Source organism: Medicago truncatula, chromosome 7 (assembly GCF_003473485.1).
Source record: "Medicago truncatula cultivar Jemalong A17 chromosome 7, MtrunA17r5.0-ANR, whole genome shotgun sequence".
Taxonomy (NCBI): Eukaryota; Viridiplantae; Streptophyta; class Magnoliopsida; order Fabales; family Fabaceae; genus Medicago; species Medicago truncatula.
This window is the reverse complement of record NC_053048.1, coordinates 42,409,764-42,432,294: the sequence shown is the minus strand read 5'-3', so window position 1 is coordinate 42,432,294 and position 22,531 is coordinate 42,409,764. Positions and strand designations below refer to the sequence as shown.

At 32.1% G+C, this 22,531-nt stretch overlaps 3 protein-coding genes across 3 annotated transcripts; all 3 read right to left on the bottom strand.

Annotated features, from left to right (window-relative positions):
• Window positions 1-7,299: 7,299 nt before the first annotated feature.
• LOC11427821 (pentatricopeptide repeat-containing protein At4g26680, mitochondrial) lies at window positions 7,300-11,369 on the bottom strand. The gene is made up of 3 exons (XM_024769567.2): window positions 9,391-11,369; window positions 8,760-8,900; window positions 7,300-7,885 (listed from the first exon to the last, which is right to left on the bottom strand). Exon 1 carries the CDS (start codon window positions 11,183-11,185, stop codon window positions 9,620-9,622), a length of 1,566 nt encoding a protein of 521 aa, XP_024625335.1. The 5' UTR covers window positions 11,186-11,369; the 3' UTR covers window positions 7,300-7,885; window positions 8,760-8,900; window positions 9,391-9,619.
• Window positions 11,370-12,884: 1,515 nt separating this feature from the next.
• LOC11414044 (V-type proton ATPase subunit c''2) lies at window positions 12,885-16,675 on the bottom strand. The gene is made up of 4 exons (XM_003624995.4): window positions 16,427-16,675; window positions 16,262-16,339; window positions 13,596-13,766; window positions 12,885-13,483 (listed from the first exon to the last, which is right to left on the bottom strand). Exons 1-4 carry the CDS (start codon window positions 16,555-16,557, stop codon window positions 13,315-13,317), a joined length of 549 nt encoding a protein of 182 aa, XP_003625043.1. The 5' UTR covers window positions 16,558-16,675; the 3' UTR covers window positions 12,885-13,314.
• A 2,846-nt stretch (window positions 16,676-19,521) lies between these two features.
• LOC11416127 (protein STRICTOSIDINE SYNTHASE-LIKE 2) lies at window positions 19,522-22,057 on the bottom strand. Its single transcript, XM_003624994.3, has 3 exons — window positions 21,540-22,057; window positions 21,025-21,315; window positions 19,522-20,242 (listed from the first exon to the last, which is right to left on the bottom strand). The coding sequence occupies exons 1-3, from the start codon at window positions 21,929-21,931 to the stop codon at window positions 19,651-19,653; spliced, it is 1,275 nt and encodes a 424-aa protein (XP_003625042.2). The 5' UTR covers window positions 21,932-22,057; the 3' UTR covers window positions 19,522-19,650.
• Between the last annotated feature and the right edge of the window lie 474 nt (window positions 22,058-22,531).

The window sequence follows — 22,531 nt, the reverse complement described above, 5'->3', positions numbered from 1 at the left end:
TCTCAATTCATTTTATCTTCATCAAATTTTATGTGTCATCGCTTTTCTTTTACCATAAATGATTGATTTATGATGAATTTTGATACAAAATTAATCTTTGAACTTGTTTTTCTTTTTGTTTTAGTTAAAATTTATTTTCACATATTTTCAGTCTTTTTTTCTCGTTGATTTTTGTGATTTTGTTCTCTTAAAAAGACTTTGTTTATTTTGGTTTTACATATTTGTACTATGTATTTTTTATTTCTCGTTTTAATACGGTTTTTAATTCATTAAGACATGAAAATAAATTTTAATCAAATGCATATTTAATCAATGAATTTGACGTCGCCAATCTTGTAGATCTGGAGACTTAAAAATATTCATATTTATAAGTATATGTACTCTTCCATTTTATGATATTAACATAATGGTTGTGGATTCGTCTGTATATTCATCTTTTTTATTTTTAGCGATTTTAAATTTGTATTGTAACGATACTCTATCAATTTGAATGAATAAATATAGTTTATTTTTGTAAAATAAAAAATATATATACCCCTCAAATTACTTTTACTACTCTTTTCTTTTAAAATAATTGATTTAAATGAGCAATTGATTAAGAAAAATATATAAATGAAAAAAGAAAATTGATATTGCATTTAGATTAGATGTTGATTGATATTTTCAACTCAACTTGAGTTCGAATTCAACCTTAAAAATGTTGAATTGTACATCTATTATGATACTATACAGTTTGAATGATCGGTTTATGCAATTACAAGCAAAGAAATTTCGTTACGAAAACAACTTGTTTTTCACAATAATGAATTGAATGAGTTAGTTTTTTTTTTTTGAAATAATACTTTTATTCAAAAATGAATATTTAGATTGAAAAAATCAATTTGAGTGTAATCTTTTTTTTTTTGGGTACATTAGTTTGAGAATAACGTGAAGATTCATTCACACATGAATCACATAACACTCTCTCACGGAATCAAATAGAAACGAAAAATGGCTTATTATTTCTACGTGAGTGTCTATTCAATATGGCTGGAAATGAGTCGAGTCAAACATGTCTGAGCTCGATTCGACTCGATAAGAATTGGTTCGGCTCGAAACTCGATTTGAGTTTGAAACAAACATTTCTCTAACTTGAGTTCGGCTCGTTTAAAGTTCACGAACAGCTCGGTTTGGCTCGTTAGGTTCAATTCGCCTACTCGAATTATATATTCAAAAGTTGTTTTTTTCTTCAAAAACACTTCTTTTGTCAAAAATATGTCTTTGACCTTTAAAAAAAAAAAGAACTATGAAGCTTGTTGGCCTCAAGAGTCAGGTGCACTAGGTCGAAAGACAACAACACTTACTACTTCCGTGTTTTACCTTGTATTTATCATCCTGCACCTCTCTTATTTATATACTCTTTTTCTCTAATATTTTTAAAACTCCCCATGTGGGACTATTTTTGTGAACATGTTTGTTCAAAGGCCTTCACAAGGTATTAACTTTTTTTATTCTCTATTAATAATTCTTATGAGAAAAGTACATAATTATTAGAAGAAGCTTGTAATAAACTACATAATATAAAAAACATATAAAATAATATTTTATATATATCAAGCTGGTTCATGAACCAGACGAGTCGAATCATACTTAGTTCAAGTTCAACTCATTTATTCGAGCTTAATTTTCAACTCAAGTTCGACTCATTTAGTTCATGAACCAAGTTCAACGAATCAATTATCGAATGGAGTCTCAAACTATTTTCGAGTTGGTTCGATTCATTGTCAGCCCTACTATCCAATAAAATGTGTCCTCGCCTTAAGACTTTCATTATTTTTCCCGTTTCTAACACGTTATTCATTTCTAGGCCAGGTTTAATGCATTGAATGAGTTAGTTTTGTTAAAAAAAAAAAAACAATATTTAGATAAAATTAATAAATAATTTGAGAGTAATGTGAAGACTCGTATCTATCTACTGTCAAAAGAAAAATAAATTCAAAACTATCTATATATACATTTTTCATGGTCAATTCATGAAATGTGTTAGAAATGGTCAATTCATTATGAGTTTTTTTAACCTAGGCAACTTTGGATAGGATAAGATGCAATAAATATACCTCTTTTTTCAACAAAAATTATCATATTAATTATCCTTTTCTTGAAAAATGATAAGTAATTTTATTTTCCCTCCATCTATCTCCCCACTATTTATTGTATTTTGTGAAAAACTAAATAGTCACATTCTAAATACAACTCAATGGTATTCCCTCCTCAATTGTTACATTTTTCTCCCTCCACTATTCCCTCCTTCTGCGTTACATTTTTTCTCATGGATATGGCAAGTGCTCAGAACTCAATCAATTTTTCTCATGTGGCAGCTATAGCACAGTAAGTAATATATATAATTACTTTCTTTCAATTTTTTCTCCTTTTTCTCATATGTTCTCAACTAATTTTGATCCATTAAAATGTAAACCAATATTATTATTTTTTAGGAATTGTTGAATACTGCCTAAAACGACATCTAATTCAAAAATAAGGCCAAAATGACACCATAATTTCAAACTTAAGAGTAATAAGAAACTGTATTTCAAAATAAAACCAAAATATGGTAATTTTCCACGTTAAAGATCCAACATTGTTATTCAAAAAGATAAATGACAATTCTGATCTAAAAATATAAATGACCTGGTTGAAATTTTAAATTAAGTTAAAAAATTGTGATGCAATTTTGGTATAGTTGAAAGTTCCTTGACGATTCTAGTTCCTTATGTCACACATGCATATTATTCCTCTATAAAATTTCACCCCTAATTCCTTTTTTGAAGGAATGGTTAGTCCTTGAATTTGTTGTTACTATCTAAATTTTTAGAGTTAAATTTGGTCTTTTCTATCTAAGTCCTTCCATAATTTGTTGCTTTCATAATCTTCTGCCTTAATTCTTTTTTCTCTTCTATATCTAAATAAATTTTCTTCTATGCACTCAGTGTCCCATTTAATTCATGGATAATTTTCATGCACTTAAAAAAATAGTTATAAAAATAAAATAGTGAATGATTAATATCATAGAGAAAATTATCATTTTTCAAGAAAAGGATAATTAATATTCCCTCCGTCCCAAATTGTATGACGTTTTGGGCATTTCACACATATTAAGAAATGTAATTAATATTGTGTGGGAAAGAGATATTATGAGTTGTTTTACAAAATTGTCCTCAATAAATGATATGGAAAAAATAAATGAAGTAATTGAAAGAAGAGAGAGTAATAAATAATTAAGGATATAATAGGAAAAGTAACATTTATTTTTCATTGATATTGTAAAGCGACATACAATTTATGACAAATATTTTTTATAAAGTGACATACAATTTAAAACGGAGTATGATAATTTTTGTTGAAACAAGAGGTAAATTTATTACACCTTATCCTATGCAATGTTGCATACGTTAGAAAGACCCATTCATTATTTTATCTATGCACGTAACGCGGGGTTTGAATCAAATCTCATGGGTTTGTGGCAATTCTGTAATAAAATAAGTGTTAACTCTCTTTCTTAACAACCCTCTTCCTTAGTATGTGAAATTCATGATAAATGCTTAGTCACAACCTCATGACAAAAATTAAAAGGTATAGTTGTGTCCAAACCTTATGATTATACAAGACATTTTGAAAATTTATATAGATTACGAGATCCATTCATGAAATAGTGAACCAATGAGTATTTCATCTAATGAAAAATAGTACATTAGAAAGAGCGTTAAAGTAAGTGTAACTGTACTCGTTATGATTAGATTATATTTAATCAAGTTTAACTTCCTAAAATCCTCTAAAAATATACTCTTTTTTAGAGTATATCTTTAACATGGACGAGAAGTGGGAGGAACTAAATTTAAGAGCTTCAAGTACAATTTGCATGTCTTTGGCTAAGAATATTCTTACGAATGTTCTTGGTACATCGTTGGACAAGGAGCTTTGGAAAAAACTTGAAGGCTATATTACGCAAAGAATACGTCAAATTGGTTTATGTTGAATAAGCAATTTCACAATTTACGTATGGATAAAAATACGAAAATATCTGATCATCTAAATACTCTCAATATTATTGTATTGTATCTTAATTATAAACTATTGGAGTGAAGATCGAAGATGAAGATAAATTGTTGAGACTCATTTGATCTATTACATCTTTCTACTGCTCATTACTACAAGTGTATATGCTGATAAAAGAAGTTAAGATTCTAACCTTGAATCAGATTGACAAAAAAAAAATCTAACAAATCAATTAGTTACTTGGAGACTCGTGTTGATTAAATATTTGTCTAATTTTGGACATATGTGTAGGAAAATTAGTCCCAAAGATAACGGTTCATATAATTTTAGAAATTAGGGCACTGCCTTTTGTTTGTCGTGTAATACTATCATCTTCTGTTTATACTCGATTGAGTTAAATTAATGAACATTTAATTTTGGTTTGTGTAAAGTTGTAGCTGCTATTGCATTTTCTTTTACTATTTCTCAGTTAAAGTCTGTATTTAATCAATCATATGATTTGAACTTGGTAGATAAAAAAGTAGTCAAACTTTCTTTCTTTTCTCTTTACCAAACAATTAACAAAAATAATGTCATTTTAAACTTTTACTCGCTATTTTTTCTCTTCATTTCTTTCCTAAAATCAAACGAAACTGAAGTGCTAAAATTGAATAAAGTCCAACCATCGTAATCAAAATCCTCGTCACAATTCTGTCTCAGGCAAGCTACGGCTCATCAAAGTAATTGGAAAAACATAAGTGTGGGCCCCATAGTGTGACCTAATAATCCCATGGCCGTAGTAGCTTCTTCATTCATCAAACATCCTCCAACAGTTTTTTGGCTTTGTGTGACCAAATTCTAGCACAATGATACGTTGGAACGTGAGAGTCTTATTCTAGGACACGTTACATTACATGTATGTTATTTTTTATTATTTCAATCCTGGAATTTGTTTGTGGATTATATTCTCTGTCAGAAATGAAATTTATTGAAGATTATATTATTGTTGTCATTTTTCATGGCAATGATTGATTGTGGAGTGAGAATTACGCTGCATACAAATATGGGTGAGAAATTTGTGGCATACAAGAGCTTGATGTGGACTTTGGATGTTGATTGTGTTTGCATCAATAAACTCAAAGCCTTTCATTAATACATCACATCACCCACAAAAGAAGCCTACATTTGTACACTTAATGTTATTTTATCAAAATAATTGTGCGTAAGCATTTTTGTATGTACATGGAAACAGCTATGATATGATATTTGGTAGGAAGGAGCAATTTAAAAGTATATTATCTATCAAATAATATGATTGAATCTCGTATAAAAAAATTGTTAGATTTTCTTTTTTAGATTTGTTAGAATTTGAATTGTTCCAATATTTAATGTATGAAATTGACCTAGATCAACGGTTTGAGAGACCTAGCTGCTTTACAGAAGGGGTGTTGTAACTTAAAATACTTTGGCCGGAAGTGTGTGTTAAGTGAGATGTTAAGTTAAAAATGATGTATCTAAACCTAAATCTTAAAAATGATTTTTTGTTCTTCAAGAAGTATTGTGATTCATTTCAACTTATTTGATTTTATGACCCAACTTATAAGATAAGATGTGTTGAATAGTGGAGTAAGCATTGTGAAATTTAATGACATGGAATCCTGAAATGTTGTTGCTATTATAATACACAAAAAAAAATTGAATGGTTAAGCGCTTTTGAGTCTTGAATTCTCTTAACTCAACCTATCAATCTTTTTCTTTGGACCCAACTTATCTGCTTTTTTTATAAGATGTCGGATAGTAATAATGGAATTTGCTGACTTGGAATCCTGTAATGTTGTGGCTGATATTTCTTGTTTTTCAACCACACAAAAAAAATTGAATGGCGGGTTTTGAGGGTAAACCAACCTTAGACCTTTCAACCACAATGTTATGGCTACTATTGCATAATCAATTTCAATTTTGCTAGACAAACATGTGGGACTATATATATATTCTTTGTCTTGTCACTTTACTTCCGATTCTCAATGCAAAAGAAAAAAGTCGGTCATCCTGTAAATTGCTCAAACTATCACAACGTAATTTTCGATATTTTCTTTTTACGCTTACAAATCTATCGGATTCTAGCTTCTGATGGACGTTTTCGTTGAATTTTAAGCATTGTCGGAGACTTTTCAACAATTACCAAAAAAAAATTAACGATTAGAGAGACAAAAAATATATTTAAACAAAATTAAAAGTGGCTTATATTGTAGAACTTTGTCTAACCTTGTCATATTTTTTTGATAGAGTCTGATCTTAGCATTTATTGTGATATTGATTGATTAGGTTGTAGTTGATACCAACATTTTTGCCTTTTTTTCAAAAGGAGAAAAAACTAAAGTAAGAATTTAACAACAGAAGTGCTAAAAATTTCAATATAATTAGGTAATGTGCAAGTTAACTTGCATACTTTTGAAAGAAAGAAAAAAATTACTTTCATGAACTCAATTTATCATTCATGTTAGACTCGTTACCTAAAAATAATTCATGTTAGATTTGTTTACTTACTATGCAAGTTAGATGGTTAGAAAAACAGTTTCATATTCTGTTTTTGTTAATTGATTTGACAGTTAGAAAGTTGAGAAATTCTAATATAGATAAATCTTCATAAATAATTCACCATGGACTAAGTATTTAAAAAATGTTTAAAATTCTAACGACGACGTACATGGTGTTTTGGTTGTAGATGTTAGTAGTCCTCATCATTTTCACAATTGAAAATAGTGGAATATGGCCTCAAAAAGACACATTGTCAATGTGATAATGGATCTTAGAAACTTCTGCTCAAATTCCGGAGTGAGATCAATGGTCTCAATCATGGAGGAAGATGCTGGTTGTGATTTGTGATATCGAACATATAAGAAATACTCAACATTTTTTTTATAAAAATTATCTGATAACCCAACAAGTATAATAGGAGTGCTATCAAGTGTTGCTGGCACTTTTCCAAGGATATAAGTATGTTATTTCCATGAGAATCATAATAAGCTATTCTAATGAGCTTGCTCATAAGTAATTTTTGGAAAAATATTGAAATAAATAGAAAACAATAGACATTTCAAAATTATGCTTATAAAATGTATGCATATATTGATATAACTATAAGTGTCCATGTAATAAGATTAACTCAACTAAACAATTCCAAATGCTCCCTTAATTAATGTATACAACACATCACCTACAAGTTTGAAAGAGACGTCACTGAATGATACATTGCACAAGAGAAAGAATACTTCCCGCTCAATCAAATAAGTGAAGCTATGAAGAAATTTGATTTGTTCTTTTACCTCATTCTAATTACATGTAAATAGTACGGGAAAACCAAATGGAGTGGGAAAAAAATACCACCACAATTTTCGGCAGTGTTTTATATGATAATTCTGTAAATAGACCAAATTTTTCCTAACTCTAAAGATATATTCCTCCTCTCTGAATAACAATTATTGCGTCGAAACACTACCATGTCAATGCATACCAACCACTGGCTCACTGCACCTTGAACACCTAAATGATGGAACAGCAGCACATCGTGTCCGAAGACAGTAGTAACAATATCTTGCAGAAAGAAATTGTCAAGTATTGCTTAGCCGAAATCCATGAATGACCAAGTATTGCTTAGCCGAAATCCGTGAATGAGAAACAGTTTACTTTGAAGCATATATTCATATAGATGTAGTACATGTGCTGACAAGGTAAAGCAACAAAAGGATGACTGGAGTAGCCTGGGAAAATGGGATATCTTCAGCCGAATTTGATGATTTATCCTTAGAAAAAGGCCGGAGGAGATTTTTCACCAATGATGAATTAAAAAGAGGAAGAAGCACAATAACATTGCCTGCCATCAGAACCAGACATAATTACGATCACAGTTTTAGAAAATCACAAGTTAAACGTGTTTGCAAATTCATTTGCTATCATATCCAGAGGGATGCATCTGGTTGCGAGATAGCATCCAGCTGTTCATGTTGGCATAAAATGCCCAAAACAAATAATAGGCAATAGTGTATGCAGCAAACACTTTTAGTATTGTGAATGTTTATATAACGAATGTGTCAAGTAGGGATTAATCAATTTGACGAATAAATCATCACAGCGCTAACAGCAGTACAGCACACTTCAACAGACAGAATCTCAGATTCATTGAATTATTGAAAGCCATGAATATCAAATTTCCCAGCATTCTAAGGAAAAGATGGAAAACAATGTTGTCAATGCGTGCCAAGAGTTTTGCCCAACATATGAAGAGCCCTAATGTAAATAAAACCGAGGTCATAAGAAATTTCAAAAAGTAAAAGTATCATGTTTAAGCAGGCCATAGGATTCCACAAACTAAGAACAAAAAACTGGACGAAGAGAAGTACCGAAAATTCATTCCAAACTAATTGACGGTTCATATACTCAAAGACTTGAAAGACATATTCAAACATAAGCGTTTTAAAATTTCGTATTCAAAAGCATCAACAGGACACCATCAATTATACTTATATCGGGGAATAATCACTCACCGTGCCGGTAGGCGGTAATGTCAGTAACAAATAGTGGTGATACATGGAATTTACTCTCGGTGTTTAACCAGTACATTTTACAGTATTAACTATTAAGTGCTTATGCATGTATAAGCAAATAGAATTCAAAACCATCTCGTGACTCTGAAGGCCAGTTTAGCAAAATATCACTCTTACAAACAGATAAGATTCAAACCTTCCTACCTCTATCTCTTGATTGAAGTGCAGGCTTATCTCTATACTTCAGATTAGCAATGCCAGGAGTTGGTTTATCCAAAATTGAGAACCTCCAAATAAGAAACTTAAGGAAAGCATCAAGCTCAGCTACATACTGAAATAACATTCCTGGATAATCCCAAAAGAAAAAAAACTTTAAATAAAGAACTTGAAAGATGTAGAAAGCAGTTCCAAAATGATAGTGCAATTAGGTCAGTTTGGATTGGCTTATTTGAGTGTATATACATGCATAAGCACTTATGACATACTCATATTGCTACTAATGTTTTCGGTAAATAAAGCACTTATTTGAGTGTAAATACATGCATAAGCAGTTTGAAATACTGTTTGAGGAGTTTATACAAACAACTTATGACATACTCATACGTTTTTATTTATTTATTTCCATAAGCATTTCAAGATAACTTATGAAAAAGCGAATAGCTTATAACTTATATGAAAACAATTTGACTTTATTTTATCTTATGTTATAGAAATAGCTTATACATAAGCCTTTATATGATAAGCGCTCAATTAAGTTGTTTAATCCAAATAGGGCCTTATTCGATTACCACTAGTACCAAGGAAATTCATTACACAATAAATAGTATAAAAGTACCTTCATCAAAGTAATATTTTTACGTAGAATAACGGCAGACTTTATTATGTCCTATTTTACGCTTGCTGCACTTTGAGTCGGAGGACATCTAGTTGATTGAGCTTGCTGTGCTTACAGATCAATCTCAAAATATGTATCTTATGTGGTTAGTTTAATGTAATGTTCTTTACAGTGAAGCATGTAATTGATAGCTTCAAAAATCATACAAGCTATAGTCAAGCAAAGCAACCTAACAAGTTGAATTGCTTGTATCATGTTCTGAACCAGTGATGACTATTTTTTCTCTGTCAAAACCTTGTGGCAATAAACGCTTAGCTTCAATCTCACTACACAACATCAACGCAAACTGCTTCCTCCCACACCTGCAAAGTCCACTATAAACTTCAGATAAAATACTAGAATCAGGAGTCATGAATCTTTCCAACATGTCCCTCAAGACTTGTACAGCTCCATCAAAGTCTTCGTTCTTACAAAAAGCCGATGCCAACATCCGAAAAGTATTCTCATTTGGACTAAAACCACTCCTAACCATGCTTCTATAAACAAGAAAAGCACGTTCAGAGTTGTTCCTCACACACTGTCCAGCAATAAGAGCAGAAAAAGTAGATGCATTAGGTACCAAATTACCCTTATCAAGCTCCTTAACCATATAAGCAGCTTTCTTAGTCTTCCCTTCTTTACAAAGTCCCAAAATCAAACCATTATAAGTCAAAATATCAGCTTTCACTTTATTCCTCTCCATCTCCTCAAAAAGCCCAATCCCCATTTCACTATTACCAGCTTGACCAAACCCATTAATCAAAGTATTATATGTCACAACATTAGGAGCCACATTAGCCAACTTCATCTCACTAAAAACCCTATTAGCTTCATGCAATTTCCCTTCTTTACAAAAACCATTAATAAGAGTGTTAAAAGTAACCACATTTGGAAACACCCCATTTTTTCCCATCATCAAATCCCTAACCTTTAAAGCCAAACCAAGTAAACCCTTATCACAATAACCCGAAATCAAAGAATTAAAAGTAACAACATTAGGACACAAACCCATATCCTTCATCTTCTCCAAAACCTCACTAGCTTTATTCAATTCACCTAACTTACAATAAGCAGAAACAACCATATTAATCGTGTAAACATTAGGAGAAATACGATTTCTCCGCATTTGACGATAAAACGATACAACCAATTCCGGTCTTTTAAGATAAAGCATTGAACTAAGAAAAGCATTACAAGATTCAACAGTTGGAAAGAAACCATATTCCTTCATTTTCACAAAAGTATCGGTAGCATTTCTCAGCTTATTCATATGAGCAAAAGTCTTGAAAAGGGTATCAAAAACAAGAGGTGAAGAATTGCAGAGAGTGTAGGAATGAAGCAATGATTCAAAGAGATTTGAATTGGTGGTGATGATTTTGCTGAAAATGGATTGTGCGGTTTTAAAGTTTCGATTTTTAGTGAGAATGTGAAGAAGGAAGGAATGGGTATGAAGGGTATGAGAATTAGGGTTATGGGTTTGGACCCAATTGAAGAATTTGAGAGATAGAACGGCGTCGTTTTGGAGTTTTAAGAGAATGTGTTGGATTTTGAATGGGGTTAAGGTTTTAGAGAAAGGAGTGAGTTTTTCCCATTGAGAGTGGATGAAGTGACTGTGGAAAATGTTGATGAAATCTAGGTCTTGTCCTTTTGGTTGTGGAAGTGTTCGATGAGGTATAGGTAGGTAAGGAGAGTGTGTTTTTGTGTGGGATTGGATTGATGTTGTTGAAAATTGATGAAATCGAATGGTTTTTTTCATCTTAAAAGGAAAAAAGATTGAATTGTATTGGGGAAATGGAAATGAAGGTACCTGGTGAGGTGAGAGAGGGAAAGGGAAATCCAGTGAGGTAGAGTAGTGGTGCTCACTTGGGGAAGATGATGAAGTGTTTATGTGGGGAAGCAAGTGTCATGGTGCCATTTTGACACTATGGCACCGAAGTGCTTCCCGTTTATGTGTTGTGTCCATGCATCAAGTGATTATTGAGTTCCATATAACCCAACTTCATTTTAGTGAAACAATTTTTTTTTTTTACTTAACTTTTAATCGAACTTCAAATTAACAAGGCTCTTTCTTCTAAAAACCGAAGTTTTATTAGAAAAATGCTTACCATAAAATTTAACATTGGTTTCTTTTTAATCAAATCACCTCTCAATTATAAAAATGAGAAGCATCGTGAACTTCTACTTTGAATAAATTTTTTGCTTAAATGCATTTTTGGCCCCTATGTTTTCCGTCGTAGCAATTTTGACCCCCTAACAAAAACAATGCAGTTTTGACCCCCTAATTTTTCCAACTATGATAAGAAGCTGCCACGTGTCCCAAAAAAGGGGGCCATAATCGCAATTTTTTTTTACAAAGATAAGGGGCAAAAAAACATATTTACCTAAACATGGCAAAAATAGGGGTCAAAATTGCATTTTTTTTTGTTAGAGGGCCAAAAGTGCATTTAAGCCTAAATTTTTTTATAGTCTTGTTTGAAGAAAGTTTGTCTTTTGAATAAAATACAGTTCCAATCCTTGTTGGGGATAATTAACTTTTAAAGAAGATTTGTTTCTAATCTCATTGTAAAATTCAAGATTTTCTCTCCACTGGTAAAGCTAAGGAAAGAGGAAAAGTTATATGGAAAGTAAACATCAAGTAGCCTTGAAATTTTTTAAAAGGATAGTTTCATATTGCTTAGAAGTCGATGTTAAGAGTAGTTTATAAACAAACACACTCTTCAAATCTAATGATGTGAAGAGCTTACATCCATAGTGGACAATACTTAAAAAAGTGGTGTAACAATTTGAAGTCGTAATCATATGTGGAAAACAAGTGTCTAACCGTTTAATTGCTTAGCATCAATTGAGGGCAACTGTTTCGCCCAATGAAATGCCTTTTATAAAAGATAAAATTGTAAATGACTTACACCCGAAACATGCTGTACAACATAAAAGTGGTGTGACAAACTTGAGGTCAAAACACAAACCATTCCAACTTTGCATATTAGGTCATACCTTTAAGGTTATTTATCTGTTTTATAGGAAGTAATGAAGATAATCCAATAGAAATCATCACTACTACTCTAGGTAGATGATGTTCATTCAGGTGCCAGCATCTTACTCCCTCAATATTAATCATCACATCTCCTAGAATGGTATTTTCGAATTCCGTCCTTTCATACAAAAGCCAAGCCTAGGCTTGCCAAATAAACCAAGTGCTCCCAATCTGTTTTTGCATGTTCAAACATACTCTGTTTTTTTGGTTCCATAACGCCCAAAAGACAACAAAGCAGAGAGATATCCACAACTTACGCCAATAGACTCCATACAGTGGAAAAAGGTGCAACACAAGAAAATAAATCTCAAACAAACCATTTGCAGGACTTACACACACAAGTTGCGTGTAATGAATAGTACTAAGGAGGGGAAGGAATTTAAACAAAGTCTACTAAAGGAGGACACTTACAAACTTAAAATCGTGCCAACTACCATGTTCAAATTAATCATAAATGAATTGAAGAATCGATTCTGAACATTGATGATCATAAGCTTCTTACTCAAAAGAAATGAACTTCATTAGTACATTTCTGAAGTCTTGACTTTATTGCCGAGTCCAAATAAATTCACATTTTTTTATTTATAAATGAATAAACACAGATGATTTAGTACTTCAAAAATACTAAAATTCAATCAACAGACTGATATATCTGATGACACACAGGCCCTTCTATAACAACTCTGGTAGATAATACAGTCTACTGTTGTAATGGACGCAAGCTATCATGTCGCTTTTTACATTCTTGCCAAAAGGGATAAGCAGCAGAGAAGACTCAATCACTAGAAGTACACAAAACATAGTGTGCTATACCGCAATTGAATTCCCGCACACTGATGATACAAGGCAAACTAAATTTTTGAGGGCCATGTTGCTTGAGCTGACATAATAATTCCAACAATAACTCCAAATAGGCCAAGCGCACTACCAAAGATCTCAATCACAAGAATTTTCACGAAGAGAGAGGAGTTCTGAGCATCAGACAATGCGCAACTGCTTCCAATTATGCCTACACACAACCTGCAACAACAAAAATAATTGAGTATGTACAACAGGATGGATAAGGTCTCCCTACATTCACCACGAGAATTCTTTGGAAGATATGAATATGCAGGTCAAAAAGAATACATACCCACAAACAAGATTTGCGAAGCCCACAATAAGTCCGGAAGCAAAGATTGCATATCCAGCTCTAAGAGATTCTGGTTCGTAGATACTTGATTTTGGAACGCTTTCTAATTTTGTCTGCAGGATAATAGCGACAATAACACCATATATAGCAACAGCTTCACAGAAGATTACACTGAAATAGCATAAACATCAAGAACCATATTGTCAAGTCAAAGTCTAGTGCACAAATGGTTATATTTGGAACTATTGCTGCTGTGCAGGATACTGTATGTAGATAATACACACTTACATGTAAAACGAATACTACCACTCACAGCACTCAAATGCAACGATCTTAAATTTGAAGATCAAGAAAGAAATTCTAAATATCACATAAAATACAGGGTTTACAACCTTAATTAACCATTTCTTTAGCCTTAAAAGGTTTGAGAAAATGTGATATTCTTACATGATGGTTATATTAAGTGTGTGTTTAGATCAAGCTTACTCAGTACTAGAAACAGTTCATGGTGAAAATCTTGGATAGAGCTTTTGAAAATACAAGAATATTCCTCTTGAAAACATAACCAAAACCAAACACACACCGGAAGCCAAAGATTATGTGTTGAGCGCTACCACAATCACTTTCCCATGCTTTGATACAAGGAAAATCAAAGGTCTGTTTACTTTAAAAAATATTCTTTCTTTATTATTGTCGATTTGTCCCCAATAATTAGAGTGTCACTTTGTTATCATATTATCCCAACCCATGAATTTACGTAAATATTAAAAAAGTCACAAGATAAGTTCACAGCTAAGCTGGGCATACAAAAAGTGCGTATAAAGTTAAAAAAAATTAATGTTACTTGACGTTAATATCACTCAGCTTCCACTTGTTTCAATATCATGTTACAACTTACAGATACTTTGTCCACAAAATTGTCGCATTAAGACTGGAATTCTTACAACAACAACTAAGCCTTGTCCCGCTCTACGTGGCGTCGGCTACATAGATTAACTTAATCATTTCTTTAAGCCAACCATTGACCTTTGAGTCTTTTTTGATAGTTTTCTGGTGTCTGGTATAGAAAATGTTTTCCAGAAACATATTCTGTTTGGTTTAAAGAATTACCAAATTTTGGTGTGCCAATCAAAAGCGAATATTATCCGACTTAATTACTACAAGTAACCGACTTAATTACTATAAGTAACAAGACATCCAAACAAAGTAACAACAGTAACTACTACAACAAAATCTTGTACGTATGGTTAATAACTAATAGTACCAGGCGAAGTTAGCTACATCAATTAAATGACACTAGACTATATGAAACCTTTAAACAAATCACGCAGAACAAAATATCTCACCTAAACATTTTTCCGAAGCAATTTTCTACAGAAAACAAGATATTTTCCTACAGAACAATTGGACCAAAGTGCTTCGTTGCGGGCAAATGTACGATTACAGAGTGAGTTTAGCGTGTCATTTAAACCTTCTATAAAGCAGTATTGTGATGATACATTATAGACAGCCGATTGATGTCACTGGTACAACCAAATGGAGGACAAACCACACCAAACCAAATGAGCTAGTGCAGAGGGAAGTAGACATGGATGATAAATGAGAAAAACTTGTTAGTACAAAGCGAAATTTAATGAAGTATGTGGCTTCACTAGTCTTTTTTGTATAATATAATACACGATCCACCCGCCAAATCCAAAAGTAAACATTTTCTTATTTCTATCTACTTAGCGGTTCTCATGATAAAAGGTGTCGTACTAAATAGCAGCTCTCATGATAAATTACAACTCCATCTACAATGCTACTTAGCGGTAACTGGTAAGCCATTTCGAGCTTGATCAACAATGTCAATATTGAAGCATGTCTAGAATTTAGACTTCACCCTACAATACATTTCTTAAAAAAAGGATACAATTTCTATCCCAGACAACCACCCACTCACTGTAACATGCATAGGTGAACTTTAACCTTATTGACGGACAAAATAAGCTAGCTATAAATAAACTTCAAATCATTTTAGTCGATAATCTTCACCTTTTATATACACGACAAACTTCAAATCATTTTAGTCGATAATATGACAGAGTAACTGATGTATTATCCTATTTTGATGTCTCATTATATCCTCCCACCCACGCAATAATTTTTTCTGGTTCCACCTCTAACACGACACAACGGTGAGAAGTGGATTAAAAAATGAAGAATAGTGCCTAGGAAACTTTCCATTTTTCTTTATCTTTTTCATTTTCGAATATACGCAATCATATGCTCATGCCCTTCATATCAGACCATATGATCATTTATTATGAAGAAGAAATAAAGATTTTCGGCTATTATCAACAGATACTAGATACATGGTAAAATCACTTCTGAACACTAACGATCTAGTCAGGAACTTCCTCATTACGTTTAAACTAAAACGAAAACAGTTCATATTATTAAACATCATCACACATCAAAATTAACACCAAAAAACAATTGCTTTCTCCTTCAAACATCAATCGAAGCAAAATTAAACAACACAAGTTCCCTATCTAAGTTCAATCAACAGAAAAAAAAGAAACTTTCACCATCGTAAAGCTTATCATCGAGATCATTAACATTATTCAACAAAAAATGACAAAAAAAAAACACAAATTTAAAGGAATTGAAGAAAATTACATTACCTAATGAGATTTTTGGAAGTGATCCTGGGAGCCTTGATAGCAGCACCGATCAAACTACTACCGGTGATGTAAATTCCCCTTCAAGCGACAATTACATAAACAACAGATTCAATAAGGAAAGAGAGAATTTGATTTGAAAGGGGAAAATGAGGAAAAAGGGGTTACCAAGCAGCGCCGAGAACGGAGACACCGATTGAAACGGCGATACCGATTGCGGAAAAGGTATATGGAGAGATCCTAACGAGTGCTGCAGCCCAAGAGCTTGAATGCGCTGCAATGATTGCAGAGCTAGACATGGTGATGGTTGTTGCGTGAGGAGAGAGAGGATTGGGAATTGGGATTGGATCTTGGAGATTTTGTGTAGTGGGAGAGAAGAGAAAGAGGAAAACGCTGTCGTTTTTGTTTGTCAATTTGTTTGATGTTTGTCGTTTGTTTTTGTGTTTTAAACGGGTCGTTGTTTTATAAAGGCCCAAATACAAGATTTGTGTTTTCCATACACCGCATTTTCTTACTCTAGCCCCACCTTCACACACGACTAGAGCTGTCAAAACGGGCCGGGCCATACGGTCCGGTCCGTTTAGCCCGATTAATTATAGGGCTTGGACCTTAAATATTGATCCCGAATTTTAATAGGGTTTTTTAGCCCGGCCCTAAAAAGCCCGGTACCCGTTAGGGCTAGCCTGAACGGGCCGCGGGTAGCCCGTTAGCCTGCATAAGAAAAAAATCCTATAAATTATATATATTTTTCAAATAATTCTTTACTTAGTTGATTATCAAAGTAAAAAAAAAAAGTGAAAATTAAATGAATTAACACATATGAATATAATATAAAATTATATTTACTCGTTTCGTTATTTATAATTTTAAAGAAAAAATATATAAATATCTATAACTTTTTTTTAGGGAAGTAAATATCCATAACCATAATGTATCTAATTTATTTAAAATTGTTTTCCTCGCCGTTTTAGTTTAGGACTAGTGTACAAAAATGTTTACAATTTATTTTAGTGCTAGACATTATTTAAACATATTAAAATTTTATTTATAAAAAAATCTATAGGATTATTTTATAGTACTTTTATATATATAAAAAAAATGTAATTTTTAATACGGGCCGGCCCGTGTTGGGCCGGACTCGGGTAGTATATTTCAAGTCCATTTTCCAAACGGGCTTTTTGGCCCGGCCCGATAAAGGTCGAAGCCCGATAGAACCGGCCAGTTTAGGATCGGACCGCCCGTTTTGACCGCTCTACACACAACACAAACCTAATAAGTTAGTTTATTTTGAGAAATGGTATCTATATCATCATTCTCCAACAATTTTTTAAACAATCATATCTTATACTTGATTGATACCCACTCTATTGTTTTGCTTTTGATGTCAATATCTACAGTATTTTTTATATTGCATTTATTTGTTACATTTTAAAAAAAAAAAAATCATAATTTAAACAAAATCCAAAAAGAGCTTTAAACGAGAATTTGTTAAGAGTAGCTTTTCAAAAAATAGATTTTTTGGGAGAGAGAATGGATCAAAATATTGAACTAATTTTGTAACAAAAATCGCTTTTATATAGCTGTATCCAAGCAAACTAAATTATTTAAAAAAAAGTAATTTTTATTAGGGTAAACAAACGCAAAATAGATTCTGATTTTTCATAAAATCTCCATAAAAAGACTATTTTATGGCAAAATCACTTTTATTTTAATCTGTAACACCAAGGCTGACGAGGACGGGGAGTGGTCGTCGGTGCACAAGACACGCAATGAGCGGCTCCCAACAGCTTCTAGACGAACCGAATCACACCGAAATGAGAGGGATCCCGAGGTCGTGCAAATATGGGACTGGTTGGTTGAAAGAAGGCTTATAAGAATTGTTTGGTGCTACCTATATCAACAAGATGCATATTCTTTTCAGTAGTCCATTCCATAGGAACTCCACAGTTAAGCATGCTTGACTTGGAGTAGTCTTTGCATGGGTGACCTACTGAGAAGTTGACCTTCTACTGCATGTGATATGACTTTTCTAGCAATGCTACCAGTGGGTTCAATAACATGCTGAAAAGACTCATGTTGGTTTGTAGGATCGGTTAGCAGTGCTTAAAGTTGTCTGAGATGTTACATAATCCATAACAAACATGCCCTATATTCAAGAATTTTTCTACATGAATCTTTGGAAGCATCGGTTAGAATTTGTTTTTTTTTTTTTTTTTTAAATTTTATTTTAAGGTCCGTTTGTTACGGGATTAAAATAATACTGATTTTGACATAAAATAATTTATAGATTATTTTATAGAGATTTCGAGCTTGTTTGTTATAACTATTTTAAGAAGAAAATCATTTTTTTTAACAAAATAATCACTTTTGAGAATGTTGCATCCGTTTGTTACAGCTTTTTTTAAAAAATATAATCAAAATCTTCAAAAGAATCTAAAAACAGCTTCAAATGAGAAGCTGTTAAAAGCAGCTTCTCAAAAAATAGATTTTTTTTAGAGGAGCGAGAAAATATAATTTAAAAGATTAAACTAATTTTGTAACAAAAAAAAATCCCTTTTATATAGTTGTATCCAAACAAACTAAATTATTTGTTTAAAAAATGTTTTTTATCACAGTCAACAATCGCAAATTAGATTCTGATTTTTCATAAAATCTCTAAAATATAATCTCTAAATTATTTTATGTTAAATCACTTTTATTTTAATCCGAAACAAACATGCTTTATGAAAAATTACAATATATTTTGTGTTTTGTTTACCGTGATAAAAATCAATTTTTTTAAATATTTTAGTTTGTTTGGATATACCTGTATAAAAGAGATTTTTGTTACAAAATTAGTTTAATATTTTGTTCAGTATCTTCTCTCTCCTCTAAAAAATCTATTTTTTGAGAAGCTACTCTTAGAGTCCGTTTGTTATAACTTTTTTTTTAAAAAAAATCACTTTTAAGAGTTTTGCATCTGTTTGTTACAACTTTTTAAAAAATCAGAATCTAAAAAAAAAAATCTAAAAACAGCTTCAAACGAGAAGTTGTTACGAGCAGCTTATCAAAAAAAAGATTTTTTGTAGAAAAGGGAGAAAATAGTGTTTAAAAGATTGAACTAATTTTGTAACAAAAACAAATTCATTTTGTATAGTTGTATCCAAACAAACTAGATTATTTGTTTAAAAAAAAAAAAATTTCATTACAATAAACAAACACAAAATAGATGTGCTGATTTTTTATAAAATCTCTAAAATATAATATCTAAATTGGGTCCGTTTGTTATGGATTAATATAAACTTAAATCTTCACCAGCTTTGGCACTTAACTAAATTTTATAACATGTACGAGGTTAGTTTTTTTTTTTTTTTTTTTGTGCTTATAATCAATGCTTGAGATTGATTTGTTTCTTACTTTATGCTTGCGCCACAAGAGTTGTTATACTTAATAACAAAAGGTGCATCAAGTGATCCAACCCATAATACTCCATCTCTTTCCTCAACCTCAGTAATAGAACTTCTATTACCACTTCTATGATCTTCAACAATTTCCAACACATCACCCTCCTCACTAAGCCTAATTGCTAATCCAGGACTCCCTTTCTTCTTAGACAAATATGAATAAGTTTTTGTTATGTCTAAAGGAAGCATGACCAACCCTTTTCCTATCCAAGGATATGATATCATCCATTGAATAAGTTTTTCTCTTCTTGAGTTAATTCCAACCCAAAATCCTCCTCTTGGACTCCGTTTTATGTTGTCGGGAAAACCTGGTAGATTAGCAAAGACTTCCAGTGTTCCAGCTTTAGGTGTTTCTAACCAATACCTTAATATTCTACATTTTGTAGTCTCTGATATTAAAATATAGTTACCATTTTTGCTAAGTGCTACTCCATTTGCAAATGTGAGATTGTTTAGAAGAACATTGACTTGTTCACTTTTTGGTTCATATTTTATTAGCCTTCCTGAGTTGTCGCCTGTTAGGATCAAAGACACATAATCCCTGTATTTTTCACGAGACACACATTATCAAAACTTAGAAATAAATGTTGCATCAATCTAAAGCTTCATATGCAACTTTAAGGCAAAAATCAGATAAGTTAAAATTGGAGGACATGAAAAATTTTTTTCAATGTAAAAATAAAGAAAAAGAGGACCTTACTATGGAATAAAATGATTTTAATATCAAAATGCAAAAAAAAAAAAAAAAAAAAAAAAAAAAAAGGTAATTTGGATTCAATGCTCACGTGCGCTTTTGCATTTGACTTGCTGCACTTTTTTTATAACCTAAAAAATATTACGTTGTTTAACGGTTATTAATCTCTACCAAAATATATAGTATTAAACAGGTAATGTGATATGCAAGAGTAAGTTATCGAACTTTTAACCCTTTGTTTAAGGTGTTCGTTTTACCACTCGAATCAACCATATATTGGTGAGCATATTTTAGTTCACTCTTGGATGAGTCCAAATCGAATATAAATAATGAATGTGTATAATTGTTTTGACATGTTTGTGTGTTTCATAATAATTAATTTTGACTTTATAATTGAGTTTAATTTAAATGTAGGATTTGTAATTTTTACACTTAATTTTTTTTTAAACTTACTTTTACTTGATGTATCCAAAATATAAACCACTTTTACATTTAACTCAATTTTACAAAATCATTTTTTATCATCGCATATCCATTTTTTACTCAATTCGTCTATATATGATTGATCATAAATTATACAACAAATTTTTATTCAAGACTAAAGTTTGAGCTAGAGTTGTATTAATTACCTTCTCTCATATTTAGAACTGCTGGAGGTAAAGTACACTGCTCCAGTTCGTTGATCAATATCCAAACTGTTTGTGAAAGCCAACGGTTGACCTTCTACTGCATGTGATATGACTTTTCTAGCAATGCCGCCGGTGGGTTCAATAACAACTAGTCCCATGTATGCATCAGCAACATAAAGTTGACCAGATGCTACATTAAAGCACAGCCCAAGCGGGCGCCCACATATGTGCTCTTTCTTTGGATGCTCCTTATATGGTCCTCCACACTCTTCAACATCATCATCATCACCTCTGCCAAATCAACCGTATCAACTTTTCGTAGGATAATGTTTTATTGACTACCTTTTCTCCATACACACAATGTACCATCCTCATGGGAGAGTATGTGAGAGACAAAAAAAATTAAATTTCTTTTGTGTGTGAACTCTCACCCAAAAGAAGAACGTATTGGGTGAGAGTTCACCTAAGAATTTCTCATAGATAGTGTGACAAAGAAAGAGGTTGTGAGTGTTAACCTGTGTGGAGAAGAAGTGACGGCAAAGTCCTCCCAACGGTTTTGATGATGGTGCCATTTGATGATGTGTCCATCGGAAACTCCAGTATAAGGTCCTTCACCGTGAGGATCGAAGGCGAAACTCTCCGGTCCAACGGCGCCGTATTCAATCGGAAGCTTATTCTCGTATTGCCATACATTGAAAACTCCGAAGGTTGATGTTTTTGTGACATCCTTGGATGGAGTTACTCCACGGCTGTATGCTAACCATGCAGTCATGAAAACTGCCACGACGGCAGCCGTAAGGTGCAGTTGTGGCCTCATGCCGATCGAAGATAGAGTTATAGGGGAGAATATTGAACCAGGTATATTGTGCACCAAACTCTCTTGTTTTGTGCTGCTGATATTATGCATAAGCCAAAGTATTTCTTTTAATAACAAAAGTTAGGATATACATTGTTTTAAAAAAAAAAATATTAGTATATAAGTTGGTCATATGACGTGGGTAGAAAATAGAATACTAACTTCCAGGGTAAAGTATTAATTTGGTCAAAAAAGAAGTATTAATTTGGTCAACAAAAAAAAAATTCCAAGGTAAAGCATTAATTATCATTATTATTTAATTTAAAGGATACATTTCATACTGTTAATATCATTTAATAGATGTCCTCATGAGCTTAATTCAGTTGATATAAACAATGTATAATATATATATAAGGTTCGAGGTTCAAACTTCGATCACCATAAAAAAAAAGGAAAATGTTACATAAACACCATTTATTCCCATACACCCTTGTACACCCCATACATTAGGAAGAGAGAAGAAGAGAGAAAAGAGAAAGTGTGCTTGTGCGGGATCCATATGGCCACGTGTCAGATTTTTGTGTGGGTGTTAAATGGTGTATTGCCACTTAAGGATGTCTATGTATCATAACTTTGACATATCACTGTTATACACACTCCCGTGACATTTAAACATAAAATACTCCGAAAATGCAGACTTTTTTAAAATAA

What these genes read in the sequence shown, in the direction of transcription:
- LOC11427821 (XM_024769567.2), bottom strand. Translation starts at nt 11,185, where the DNA reads ATGAAAAAAACCATTCGATTTCATCAATTTTCAACAACATCAATCCAA.
- LOC11414044 (XM_003624995.4), bottom strand. Translation starts at nt 16,557, where the DNA reads ATGTCTAGCTCTGCAATCATTGCAGCGCATTCAAGCTCTTGGGCTGCA. An exon ending in TCCGTTCTCGGCGCTGCTTG is followed by an intron (nt 16,340 to 16,426) that starts GTAACCCCTTTT and finishes TGTCGCTTGAAG; the next exon opens with GGGAATTTACATCACCGGTA. An exon ending in ACTTCCAAAAATCTCATTAG is followed by an intron (nt 13,767 to 16,261) that starts GTAATGTAATTT and finishes ATGCTATTTCAG; the next exon opens with TGTAATCTTCTGTGAAGCTG.
- LOC11416127 (XM_003624994.3), bottom strand. Translation starts at nt 21,931, where the DNA reads ATGCATAATATCAGCAGCACAAAACAAGAGAGTTTGGTGCACAATATA. An exon ending in GTCACTTCTTCTCCACACAG is followed by an intron (nt 21,316 to 21,539) that starts GTTAACACTCAC and finishes TTGATTTGGCAG; the next exon opens with AGGTGATGATGATGATGTTG. An exon ending in AGTTCTAAATATGAGAGAAG is followed by an intron (nt 20,243 to 21,024) that starts GTAATTAATACA and finishes TGAAAAATACAG; the next exon opens with GGATTATGTGTCTTTGATCC.